This window comes from Morus notabilis, unplaced genomic scaffold (assembly GCF_000414095.1).
Source record: "Morus notabilis unplaced genomic scaffold, ASM41409v2 Scaffold857, whole genome shotgun sequence".
Classification (NCBI taxonomy): Eukaryota; Viridiplantae; Streptophyta; class Magnoliopsida; order Rosales; family Moraceae; genus Morus; species Morus notabilis.
This window is the reverse complement of record NW_010356843.1, coordinates 50313-64437: the sequence shown is the minus strand read 5'-3', so window position 1 is coordinate 64437 and position 14125 is coordinate 50313. Positions and strand designations below refer to the sequence as shown.

The 14125-nt window shown below is 33.4% G+C and overlaps 1 protein-coding gene across 2 annotated transcripts; it reads left to right on the top strand.

Moving 5' to 3' along the window:
- Positions 1-1260: 1260 nt before the first annotated feature.
- Positions 1261-6862, top strand: LOC21388059 (protein TIFY 6B). Of its 2 annotated transcripts, none has more exons than XM_024162307.1 (7): positions 1261-1569; positions 3666-3865; positions 4339-4595; positions 4737-4827; positions 4994-5312; positions 5451-5508; positions 6443-6862. In XM_024162307.1, the coding sequence occupies exons 1-7, from the start codon at positions 1485-1487 to the stop codon at positions 6564-6566; spliced, it is 1134 nt and encodes a 377-aa protein (XP_024018075.1). In that variant the 5' UTR covers positions 1261-1484; the 3' UTR covers positions 6567-6862. The 2 variants fall into 2 exon arrangements, with proteins under 2 accessions (XP_024018075.1, XP_024018070.1); XM_024162302.1 differs by having other exon boundaries at positions 5448-5508; positions 6443-6852.
- Positions 6863-14125: the final 7263 nt, after the last annotated feature.

Sequence of the window (14125 nt, the reverse complement as noted above, 5' to 3'; positions counted from 1 at the left end):
TTTGTAGTTTTTAATTCGGTGTTGTAATGTATTTCTATATATAAATTGTATTTGGTCGATACTGTTTCAGAGTTGTATAATTTTAAACTTTATAGATTGTTTTAAGTATTGTTTGTAAAAGAAAAATTTCGGAGTAATATATTTTAATATCTATTTTGGTATTTGTATATTTTATTTTATTTTCATGAATTTTCCTCAATTAATCCAGTTTAATTAAACTTAATTTGCTCAATAATCACGGCTCTATCCTTGGGGTCGTGACACCACCAGTGCTAAACACCGCCATCTAATAAAAGGTGGGTCCCGCAGTAATACCACCGGTGTTTTATAACATTGGTTTAATTACATATAACTGATCGTGTTACGAACGTAGCTATATTAAGTGAAAACGGTTCTAATTTCAAAATCTAGCATTTAAAAACTACATTTGCAAAATTTAAAATTTTTGCTTGATAATTGGAATTTTAATACTTTATTTAAGAGTAATGAGGTAAAATGACAGAGCCTAAAACGATAACAAGACCCTTTTGATTAAAGGGTCAAATATGAGGAAAGTATGACAAGGTAACTCAATCGAGCACAACAAGGTATTTTTACTCAATTGAGCACAAGTGGTTATAAGGTATGTTTGGTAGTGATTTTTGGAGCCTAAAATTAATTCTCTAGTCATTTACAGTTGAAATTTATGTTTGGTAAAAATTATAAAAAGTTATTCTTAAAGAATTTTTGAAGAATTTACAATTAAAATAAAATCTACAACACTACCAAAGTGGCCCATAACGAAGAACTAAAACAGTCGAAGACTAAAAAATTGAGAGAATAATATTATAAAGTTTGAGGACCAAAGTCACATGAATATTAATTGACAAACAATCTTTCCCTAATAATAATATAGGAATGGTTTCCAATTTGACACCGGATTAGAGCGCACATGTATATTTTTTTTAAAAATATGTATATTTTCTCTTAAAAATATACATATTTTTTCTTAAAATATATATAATGTGGAGAGATATTTATAATTTGTCTAAACACTTATATACATATTTTAAGAAAAAATATACGTATTTTAAAAAATATATAAATATTTAAAAAAAAATATACGCGTATCGGGATTGGAGATTTTACCTAGTAATATAATAATAATAATAAATAAATAAGCACAAACAATCTTACAATCGAACGGTTCAGATTTGGCATTTCTAGCTATTGAAAAAGCGATCAATTATAAGTTTATCATAACCTCGTTTTTCACTATACAAGACCTTCTTTGCTTCCTCAGGTTAACAAAGCAAGAATATTTAGCTTCTTCTTCCTTCTTCCCCTTCTTCTTCAGATTCGGAGTTCATTGATTGGATGAATCAAAGATTCTTCTTGTCTTTTGTTTATTTGTGGATTCGAGAAATCGTCGAGAAAATTTTCGAGCTGAATTCTTAACTTCTCTTGAGGCACAATTTCCACTCCAGAGTTTTTCTTCGTTTGTAATGGAGAGGGATTTCTTTGGTTTAAGCTTTCAAAATGGTTCGCCAATCGTAAAAGAAGAAGCTGCCGATAATTCCAAGAATTCAGGTTTGATTCTGTCGTTTTTTAACCTATTTTCCTTCTTTTTTTTTTTTTTTTTTTTTTTTCCCTTATCCGTGAATTATTTTGCTTTAGGTCTGTAATTTTGCAAATTTTTTGTGGAGTCAATTGTTGAATTCTTTTGGAACTTTTTGGATTCCAAGGGAAATGGTTCGTTGGATGAAATTTGATGTTTTTAATTGAGCTTTTGAGTTTGTGCTCTGTTTGGTTGTCGGAAAAGTGTAGGAAAATAAAACCTGATTAAGATTTTGAATCCAAGGTTCTGATACTTTGGCCGTATGATTTTTACTTTTGAGCCTCATAGGTTTTAGTTTTTCTCCATTTCGGAGGATTTAGAACTCTATTTGATCCTCTTTGAGATCCATTTTCTCAGTTATCAAACACAGCTTTTACAGTTAAAAAAAAAAAAAAACACCAGGAGGCTTCGTCAACTATTTTGATAGAGCAATATTTTTCTAAAGAAAGAAAAATATGATCCCTAATAAGAATTCTTGCCGTCACCTTTTGGTAGACTTTACAGCATAAGATTTTTTAATGTTATTTTTATTTTATTTTGCGGGTGATAAAAGACCTTGATGTTATTTGGATGAAGATTAAAGCATGTGGCTGTTAGCACCAATAGACCACTAGTGATGTTACTCGATGAACGTTATGATTTTATCTCTGTAGTTAGTCAAAAAGAAATTAAAAATTCCTAACGTAGGACACGGAAGAATATTTTATTGGTAGTATTACATTTATAATATTTTTCAGTCTGTATTAAAAGGTGCCTGTGTATATATATATATTATTATTTTGATCAGATTTTAATCATATTTAACGGTTAAACTCATGCCGTATCGACGGGGCCTATGATAGAAAGATATATCATTTTTGTTTATGGATGGAGAGTTGGTTGTAAAACATGGTTTTAGTTTCTTTTTTCTTTTCTTTTTCTTCCTTTAATTTATTTCTAAATTAAACGTGGGCTGAGTTGTCATTTGGTTTTATTGTACTATTTAATTATATTTTTAAATAGTTTTGGAGTGCTTTTTTTCATGTTTAGTTTGTCGGGTTTGATAAACTATTATATTTCTTGTTTCATAAGATGCGCATGAGGCGGTCATATCTTAATTAATGTATCACGTTGTTTTACATTATATAAACAATTGGCTTGCCTGAACTGTATTTCCTGGCCAGGTGATACAATATTTTAAATAAGGAACTTGCTCAATAGGAGCATTTATATAAATAAATATGATGGATAAATTAAAATAATACTGATGTATTTGAACACGTCTTTTGATAACAAGGACTTTAACCATTTAATATGTTTTCTATAAAAAAAGGAGGGGGAAAAAAAAAGAACTTTGGTACGTTCTCGCATTTGCCTCCTTCTTAATGTGGTGCCTAGCCAGCTGTTACCAACTTTTATAATATAAATATAAATATGTTACATAAAATATTCTGACTAGAGAGACAAACTTTTGTTATATAGTAATTAGTAAACTAGTATTCTAATGAAAATTATTGTTTTAAAAAAGCATTATATAATTAATGTTAATTTCTAATTAATGGCTCCTCGTCAGGGAGAGTGCAGCCCGGACGTTCTAAATTTCTAATTAATGGTGTTTAAGTATTTCACGATTTCCCCACTTCATTTTTTGTTTTCATTTCTCTTTCTCCATTTGAGGAAAAATATTGTATGTATGATGTTCCAGCCTCTATGTAGAGATATTGTTAGGATCCATCACCATATGTAGCGTTTATTTTTCCTTTAAATGAATTAGTTGCGGTATGTTTATCACGTTCATTTGTTTTAGTTGAAAGGTGCAATGAACAAGAATATTGATATATTTTATGATCTATAAACTATTGGATGAAGGAAAGAATTTTGTTTTACTTGAGAAGAGAGAACCTATATCTTAGCTAAGTAGTATTTGATATCTGAGGTACTCTAGGCAGATTAGTATCAACGTTGTGAGGTTCAGAAATGCACGTGTTTTTATTACGGTTTGTTACCTTGGATCATAAATCCAACTAGATGTTTCTTTGTTCAGAAATTGAGTAGGCTGGGTGCTTTTTTCTTTTAATTGTTTTTGCAGCACCTGAGAGGCATTCAGGGATGCAGTGGTCGTTCTCAAACAAGGTTTCTGCTGTTCCTCAATTCCTGTCTTTTAAGGCCTCTCAAGAAAACAGGCCAAGAAAGACTGTTCATGATCCTCTTGGATCATCCACTTTGATGACTATATCAACTGTTGATGCTTTTGACACAAACCAGAAGCCATTCTCTAGTGCAATCCAGGTTTCTTTGCCTTCTTTTCTGAATCGTGTTTTAAAGCTTTAGCATGGTTATGCAGTTTCCAAAGATTAGTTTAATGGAAGATAAATGAATTTGAAATTATAACTCATTGGGGTCTTAAACACTATATATCCTTGTATTGCTGGGATTTACTTTTGAGTGCAATCAAGGTTGCTCTGCCTTATTTTCTGAATCGTATTTTAAAGCTTTAGCATGGTTATGCAGTTTCCAAAGATTAATAGAGGATAAATGAATTTGAAACCATAACTCATCGGGGTTTTTAACAGTATATATCTTGTAATTCTGGGCTTTAATTTTTAGAGAATGCTCGTACTTTTCAGTTTACCAATCAAGTAAAAAACTATTAAAGTTTGAAAATTTTAACCAAACGTGCTAAATTATTGGGACTCTGTATCTTCTAGGCTAATCCTTTTATGGTATTGTATCAACTGAGCTCTTACTTTTCTTCTTTGCAGAAAAATTGTATTCAAGAGAAGGCAACAGGACCGCATTATTCGATGACAGTCTATCATCCCCAAGCAGCATCCAACCAACCCAATCAAACAATTCCGGTTGCTTTAAGCACGCCTGCTTTTCAATCCCATATTGCTTCCACTGTAAACAGTGCGGTTCCTTCTACCATGAAGCCACAGTGTTTTGGAGGGCTTCCAATTATATCCTCAGTGCCTGCTATTCCCTCTAATAGTTCCATTTTTGGTACCGCTGATCTCAGGTATCTAGGAAATGTCTTCGAACCTTAGTTCTACTCGTATAGAGGAATTTTGTTTTTGTGCAAAATCTGGTCGTACCAAGACATCCAATCAAGTCTATTGGAAGAAAATGTACTAAATTTCAAACTGTTTTTCTTATGTAGGAATATTTCCAAATCCTCTGGAGCTCCCGCTCAAATGACTATTTTTTATGCGGGTTCTGTGAGTGTTTATGATGATATATCTCCTGAGAAGGTACTATCACTGATCTGGTTCTTTTATCTTTCCTCCCACCCCAACCCCCCACCCCCACAAAACACACGCGCGCGCGCACCCATTCTTATCTTTTTATTCTTTGGGGTCTTCTTTTTATGTGACATTTTAGGTCTTAACTTATGAGAAATCCATACCTTCTATTCAGGCCCAGGCTATTATGTTACTGGCTGGCAATGGGTCTTCACCAACTCCTAATATGCCAGTTTCCACAGCTCCAGTGGAAACATCAGCACCTAGGCCTTCAACAGCTGATGGTTTTATTAGGAGCTGGTCCTTCTCAGAGCTTCCTAGTCCTATTTCTGTGATTATGTGCTCTGATACGCAGTGTGGAGGAGGACCTAAAAATACCAATGGATTAGCAATAGTAAAAGCAGTGGGAGCTTCAGTTTCTTCTAGTAATCACTCAGAGCCTCCTAAAGTAGTCAATTCTGTGGGTCCTGCTACGACAACTGCTATTCCAGCAGGTATAACTTAGTCTATTATAGTCTTCAGTGACTATTGTAACTATGGTTGTTAAAGTCTTCTTAAATCATTGATCTTATAGATACAAGGTCGATAGCAGTGTCATATGACTTGTGTTGTTTTCTTTTGGTTTGCAGTAGCTGCCCCTCAGGCTCGTAAAGCATCCTTGGCTAGGTTTTTGGAGAAGCGCAAGGAGAGGTAACTTTTTGTCATGAGCTATTTTTCTTGTCCATGCTTTTTTTGTTTGGTTTTTTTTTTTTTTTTTTTTTTTTTTTTTTTTTGTTTTGGTTTTAGTTGGTGCAACTGTAGAGAAACTTTTTGTTCGTGTTTTTTTTTTTTTGTTTTTTTTTTTTTTTTTTTTTTTTTTTTTTTTTGGTTTTAGTTGGTGCAACTGTAGAGAAACAATGGTCCAAAGTTTGATCGTTAGGATCTTTGTTTCCCTTTCTTTCTTTCTTTCTCTCTGTATGATAGCCCAATCTCAACAGTAGTAAAACATGTTCCTTTTCACGGCACAAAATCATGTCTGCCTTTGGCAGATGATGAATCTATAGAAGCTAGTGTTCTTGCTTGAAATTTCACTGCTGCTTAATGAGGATGAATAGCAGCACTTTTATTCTTCTTGTCCGCGTCTAGACTTAAATCTTTTTAGAAAAGATGTGTGTCGTTCGTTTTCTTTCTCTAGTATTGGGACTGGTTTTTGGTTTCAATCTGATCTCTTGTTGCAGACTCTCTCTCTCTCTAGCTACCAATGTATCTATCCACTAATCTGGTGACTAGTCTAGTCATTACTGTATTCAGGTCATTATAATCCAATTATCTTGTAGTCATGGAACCTTGCATTTTGTTTCAGCTGAGAAATCAAATAGCACTTCCAACATCTATTGAATTGTATCTTTAAAATTTCAGTATGTGAAGATAGCTCTTTAGATTAAATTAATCTGTTGTGGGCTTAGGATTACAAGATCTGTATGTCTAAAAACGTTAGGTTCCGGCCAAGTATTTTTTGGTACAACCACTAGGCAGACGGGGGTTTTGTGATGTGTGAAAATGTACTTTGCTCACTTGTTCTTTACTTGTCCGTTGTTGAGTTGCTATATAGCTTGTGGCTGAAAACAATTTTGTTTGCATTTAGGGTGATAAGCACATCGCCGTACAATGTTGCCAAGAAATCTTCAGACTGCGGTGCACCTGGATCTGATGGTATGAGTTTATCGGTCAACTCTACTAGTTCCTGTCCTCACTCAGCCACGAATTAAGCGGCAAGTCAACTCTAGTAGTTCCTGTCCTCACTCAGCCACGAATTAAGCGGCAAGGAGGGCTATAACCTAGAACGTAAGAGAAAGAGTTGGAACTTGGTAACTGCCTGGGAGGTGTTGGAAGAGGTCATCTTCAACATGTATTTTTGTTTTTTAACTGTAAGATCAATTCTTTTGACCTTAAGGTCTAGATAAATCTTATAGATATTATTCTAGTTTTCTTTTGGTTTTGATTGTGAGCCAAGTCTTCTTCTTTCTTTCTTTTTCTTTTTTTTTTTTTTTTTAAATGGCAATATGAACACGTTGTAACTTTACTGCTACGTTCCACTACGCTGTAAAAATTCATTTTTGCACCAGATTCAGCGCTATATTTTGTTTTGTTTTGAATTCCTTTTCTTTATAAATCTTTTCTGATGTGTTGTAGCCGTTGACATTGAAATGGACGATAATATTTCTTCTGTATTGTCAAGTTAAGTGTAACAACGCGCATGTTTCGAGTTCAAACCGAAGGTGCAAAGTGCTGTAAACTACGTAGTTTGTTCTTGAAGTTGATTTCTCATCACTTGGACTGAGCTTTTGTAGATCAGCTCCACAAGAAAATTCACAAGAAAATTCTGCGGACATGTAATTCAAGCCAGGCTTGGGGCTAATGGGATTAAATAGTTTGATATAGTTGACATTGTTATCCTTTAGGTTCTCCCAGTTTCTCTTGTGAACGATAATTCACATTCAACACACAATTTTAGGGTATTTATTCGATAGCACTTGGTTTAAAAAAAAAAAAAAAATTATCGTTAGCTACGGTTAAATTGATAATGTTGTTTCAACTGTTGGATTGAATTTTTAATGATCTGTTTTATTATTGTAACAGTTCTATGTCGCATGTAGATTGTTAACGTGGACTTCAAAAAAAAAAAAAAAAAATTATCGTTAGCTACGGTTAAATTGATAATGTTGTATTGAATTTTTAATGATCTGTTTTATTATTGTAACAGTTCTATGTCGCATGTAGATTGTTAACGTGGACTTCAGAGGTTATACCTTAAAATCTTATTTCAAGGTCAAAAACATACCGCCAGTAAAAAAAGAATAGTTTATGTAAAGAATAAGTCCTGTCGTCGAAGTTCTCGAAATTTTAACCTTCTCAGACTCTTGAAAAATTGAATTAAGATGGCATTTTCATGTTAATTTTTATCCTTTATTAATCATGTATTATAATCTTACTAGTCATGATAAAATACAAAAATTATTATTAAACTTCGAATAGCATAAATTAAAATAGTTATAATAATTATTGCATTATTTTGTAACATAATAATCATTATAGTATACAATTCAAAACAAACCAAATTCATTCAAAGAAAAATCTCTAAAGCGTGCCCTTTTTTCTCTCTCCCACCTCTGCGTGGCTAGGGTTTCTCCACTCAAGAGGTCATCGACAAGTCTACATTTTTGTAGGAGCCGGAGTTGACTACGCTGCCTCCTAACGGTCTCTAGTGTCTCAAGAGGTCATCGACAAGTCTACGTTTTGTAGGAGCCAGAGTTGACTGTGCCGCCTCCTGACGGTCTCTAGCGTCCCGGCCCTGTGTGTTTTTGCTTTTCTTTAAGTTTTGTTTTGTTTTGTTTTGTTTTTTTGCCTTATTTTGTAGGTGGGTGGTGCTCCTACATACATGGGTAAGGTCGATCTTGGCAGATTTGGGTTTTGTTTTGCTCTATGGTTTGCCTTCCTCATGTTGTATGCTACAGTTGAGAATGTCGCCAAGGTTATCGTCGAGTTTGTGCCGTTGGAGGTGTGAGAAGTCTCCGGTTTGGAGTCGTGTAAGGGGAAAAGGCTGCTGTTTTTCAACCGTAGATCTAGGACGTGTTCGCCACGAGATTCACTGAAAATGATTTGTATTCAAATGTGTAATGTTATTTTACATGCTACATATTTTTTTGTCACAATAATTAAGTTTTGAAGGTTGTAAAAATAGATTTTTAAATTTAAAATAATTTTAAAATATAAATATTATAATGATTAAATTTGACACCGCGTTGGAATTGCTTTAAATAGAGTAAAAAAAACGACTAAAAAAAAGGGAGTTTAGGACACCATTCCCAAATCTGCATGAGGCCTCGTGGAAGGGACTTGCACAACACTCGCAAACATTGTCACTGGCTTTGAGACCAGATCTTCATGGCAGCCATTTTTTGGTGTAATTTTTGTGCGTTATTTTTCATATATTGTCATGAGAAATGAATATTTTGGTGATTTTTTAAATATTTCGGCGGGAATAACTATAGTAGTATGCCTATGACCATCGTTTGCTTACAGTTTTGATAGTATTGTAGAGCATCCCAAATACGGTAACAAAGACTGGTCAATACCATCTTTTAATAAAGTTTTAATACAAAACGGACAATATATCTAAGTATTTCGATAGGATATTGGCGGATACTGATCGACAGTTACCGGTTGCCAAAACTTTTAATATCACGATGGGTATTGTTGGGGTGTGGGGCCAAATCAACGAAGAAGAAAACAAAGATGCAGCACCGCGGCCCCAGATAATGGGTGCTGCGGTGCTAGACGAGGACGTCGCGTGGAATTTCCACGCGCAGCGCCGCAGCGCTGGGCAAGTGCGGCGTGACGCTTAGGATATGTTCCCCTGGGTGCCGCAACGTCAAGCAATGGGCACCGCGGCACGATCATCAGGGTTTTTTTGGGCTGCGATTTTCTGAAGAAAAAATAGAGTGTGAGAGGCTAAAAACACCGTTGACGGTGAGAGAAACATAAAAGTGATTTAGTGATTTTCTGTGACAAACCTTTTTAACAAAAATAGTAAAAATCTGCAGTGACAAAAATAAGACATAGCTAAATTAGTGAATCTGTATAAAAATTCTTAGTGTGATTGTATATTTATTTTCCTTTTTTTCGCTATTTTTCGTTCTCCGTTCTCTGTGACAAAAGTTCATCCAATTTACCCAAGCCAAAAAAGTGAAAAGAGAAAATATTAAAAAATAATAATAAATATATCAAGGGAACTTTTATCATAGATTATCTTCAGTGTAATGTTTTCATTTAAATGTGGAATTATATATACAGGTACAATCTTGAGTCTAGTGGCCGTACAATATGATAAGTGTAATATTTTTTAGATGGCTTATAAGTTTTTGGTATAACATGAAGCTGTAGAAGGCTAAATTTTATTAAGTGTTACACTTAAATAAAATGAGTGTTACACAAACGTACAATTGTAAACAATGATAAACAAAAGATGTTATATTTATTGGACCGGTACGGCCTCCGTGTAAACAATGATAAACAAAAGATGTTATATTTATTGGACCGGTACGGCCACAAGACTGAAAACATTTCCATGTATTATGTTAAAGCTAATTAAAGTTATTGCGTTGTAACCTTTGAAATTTATTAAAGCGAATCAAAACTTAAATTAAGAGTCTGATTATGTTTTTGCGCTCCAAATCTGTGTTAATTTGTAATGCAAATCAGGGCATCGTATGATGGATTATGACTTGCTCAGCAGTCCAATAATCTTGGGATATTAATTAGATATTTGATTAGTGTGCCAAAGAGACTCCAGAGACGCCATTCTCTAAATTTATTTAGTGGAATATGTGAAGCTAAGTTAAAATAATATAAGATAATAGCTCGGGGAATTTATAAAATGACAATTAGTGTCACGTTAGCCTTCCATTAGTATTATTGATGGATCTAAACAGAAGATGTTTGTCAAATGATTTTATGTAGTTGAGGGTGTACAATTACCCTTTTTAAAAAATCTTGAGGCAAATTGATATTAGGTCTCTAGTTCATAGACATTTATGGAATAATCCTATTATAGACAAATGAGCGTTTTGAACAGCGTTGTGTAGTTAAGAGAGAACAATGACTCTTAAAAAATTGGAGACAATTTGACAAAAGGTGCATACTTTTGGTGTGCATTTATAAAATTTATTATAATTTCTTTTAAAAGAAAATTTTATCCTAAACCTAGTGGTTATCTCTACATGTTGGGAGCAATTAAAAATTGAGGTTCCTTAAGAATTTAAATCGTTCACTTAATTGATGGCAATCAACAGTTATAGGGTTCCTTAAAGGTTATCTCTTCACATTCTTTTTTTGTTCTTGTATATGACGTTATATCTTCATTTTAAAATGCTTATTATCAAAATACTTTTTCCTTTTAATTTATCTCTATTACACAACAATTTTTTTTTTTTTTTTAAATATGACCTTACTTAAGTCTCTTTTGCATCATCTAAAATATTGTTTATCAAACGTTACTTCCAAATTTTGTTTCAATTTATTTTTTATTTGGTTTTTCTTGTTTCTGTCCTTTTTTCCCCTCATCTTGTTTTATTTGCCTCACAATCTTATATATTTCATTTTGAGACATATATCATCAAAATACTTGCTCCTTCTAATTTGTCCTTGTCATGTTATTATTATTATTTTTTTTTCTGAATATGTCCGCACTTAATTTTTTTATCCTCGAAAATGTTATTTCATTGACGTAGCCTTTATAGCTGCTATAAGATTTTGATCAAGAAAGTGGTGTATTGTTGGTTCCTTCCAATTTTTTCTTTCCTTTTGTCCTTTTTTTTTTTTTCTCCTTGTTGCTTTCCGCTACCAATTTTTCCTTTCCTTTTTTCATTCTTCAAATTGAAATGTGTATCATGGAAATGCTCTTCCTTTTAATTCATTCGTATTACATAATTGTTATTTTCAAATAGTCTTCTCCTTTGTTCACAAACCTTGCATCATCATTGTCCTCCTACATTATCTTTTAAAAATAAGTCACGTCACTCACATTGGTTTAAAACCGTTAAAAAATTGAAGTTTTATTGACAAAAACACCAAATTTGTAACTTCTAATAAGTTCGGTTTTTTTTTTTTTTTTTGAACTGTTGGGGCAAGATAATCCTATTTTTTGAGAATCAAATTTGAGATTAAATCTGGTTTTAAAGGATTCACACACTAAAACTGATGAATAATTTCTGAAATTTAACATAAATATAATTGATTAAAATAGTAAGAAAAAATAAAATTTATATATAACATAACTCTATCTATAAAATTTTAAATTATCATGCAATATACATGTGATTATCTTTGTTAAATTATAATAATCCATAGTCAGTTTTTTTTAGAGATTAAAATGATCAAAAACTAACATTCAATGATTAATTTTGTTCCTTTCATAATTTGAATTGCAAATCAAACTTTTTGCTACAGTATTTTTCTCATAGAAATTCAAATTTAATTTTTTTGACACAATGTTTGCTCTAATATAAATTCACTTTTCAACTCAAGTTCTCAACTAAAAACAGTGAAAAAATGCCCTAAAACATAAGCAATTAATAGCACATAGCATATTTCTAAACCTCAATTGAAATAAATAGCATATTTTTAGATGTGATAAGTTTATAGCATATTTAAAATTTTGAGAAGTTTTCAGGGTATAATTTTCCAGATTTACCCTTTATTTTTTGCCAAACTAAAAGCTACTAATTCAAATTTACCCCAATTTTTGTGTGTGGAAATCCTAAAATGTGCCCCCAAACCCTAGCCCCTAAATTTGAAAACCTAGCAGGGTGTTAGGACCCAGTAGAGTTAGCAGATACGACATGTACGAGGTATACATGTGCAAGTATCGGATTGGGCAATATCGATATTGACACAAATGAGACACGGGGCGTTCATAGAGGAGATTGTATGGTAGGACCTCTAACGAAAATATGGGGAACGACTAGGCCCAAAGTAAAGCGAAGAAAAGGGTAATTTTTAAAAATATCTCTTGAGATGGAGCTCCTTTTTATTTGTACCCCTTAGCCCATATATTTCTACCTTTTAGACTAGAACTAGTCAAGAAATAGAGTTTTTTAAAAGGGGTACTTTTAGTAAATTAGGTACTTAAGAAGATATAATAAGTAATTGTATCAGAAGGAAAATGATTCGTAGGGCCCACCTTGTCACCAAATGACCAAAACACCCAATTAAGCACACGAGAGGATGTTACATGTAGTCATGGAGATCGTATGGATGAAGTATGGTGGAAGGAGTAATCGAACGGTTGATATACATTTGACTCGGGAAGTGTGGATAAAGTTGTTTGGAGGAATGCTTCAAGGACAAGCACATGTTGCCTCCAAAGCGAAGATGTGACTCGTATTGGTGCGGATAAGACTATTTAGAGGAGTGCTCAGAGAACAAACACGAGTTGTCTCCGAGAGTGGGTGTCAACAGACGAAGTTTTATAGCTTTCTGAAAATGTGCTTTAGAGTGGCAAAGTTTGACCACATAGGCGAATATTTGGACTTTCTGGAAAAGTTTCAGAAACTTATATATCACTCATGGACGAGTTTGGATGGATCAAATGAAGTGTTTAGAGACTTTTGAATGAATTTTTTCCCCCAAAGATCTTCAAACCCAATCTAGCACAAAAGACTTAATCACTTTTCAGAGGAGAATTGCTTGGAGATTCAAGGGTGTGCTTGTTTGGTCACCTCTTAAAGTGTTGATCAATGGGGGTATTTATAAAAGGAGCTTTGGGGAATTGGAGAACGTGCAATATTTGACTAAATTTAGAGGCCTGAACGCACATTAGAGTAGCTCCAGAGTGCCGCCTTCCAAATTTTGCCAAACAGTTGTCTCTGGAGCACCTGATGGTTGATACATCCATCCTTCATGGAGCACATGAAGAATCTTCAGTTGTAGGGAAGTCTCTTGGAGCATGCATGGAAGATCTTTGTGGAGACGTTTGTGTAGAGACGTCCACAGTGACGCCTCCAGAGCAGTAATTGTCACAGAGACGAAATCTTGACCTGCTCCAGAACAGAAAAATTCATAATCTGTGTTGGAGGGGAAGATTCCACGGCTTAAATTCCAGACTTTTGAGCTTCTAAAAGTTGAGAAAATAATTTTTAGGACTCCTAAAAGACAAAACAAACGACTTTTAGGGTTGAATTCTCTATTACTTATTTATTTCTTAGCCTAATTATCTTAAAAATCTCCAAGCGGGACTTAAAATCGGATTGGACAAAAAGACAACGGGCATGTTTGATTACGCGAGTTCTTCGAGAGATAGAAAGCTATTGAGGAGAGAGTGTGTGACAAGGTGGAGATGCTGATTGAATCGTCGTTAGAGAAGACCAGCAACCTTGCAACTCGTGAATCGGTGTCAAAAATGAAGGCCGACCTTAAGAATGTCGTGTGTGTCGCTGACGTTCACAATGGAGTTCACTAAAGAAGATGACATGAGAAGAGGGGTTGGGGAATATTTTCGGGGTTTTAAGTTTTGTGTGTGTGTGTGTGTGTGTGTGTGTTTCTTATGTATTATTAGTTCTGTTTCATAATAATATAATCATTATCCTAATGAAAATGCATATTTTTGTGCATATTCGTTATGTTAGTGTAGTTCAAGAATACTTTCATTACTATAATCTTTAGGAATTTATGATAAAGAAATTATTAATTTCACGCATGGAATGTTCATTATTGTAATGATTTCTACCTTTTTTTTTTTTTTTTTTTTTTTTTTTTTTTTTTTTTTCTT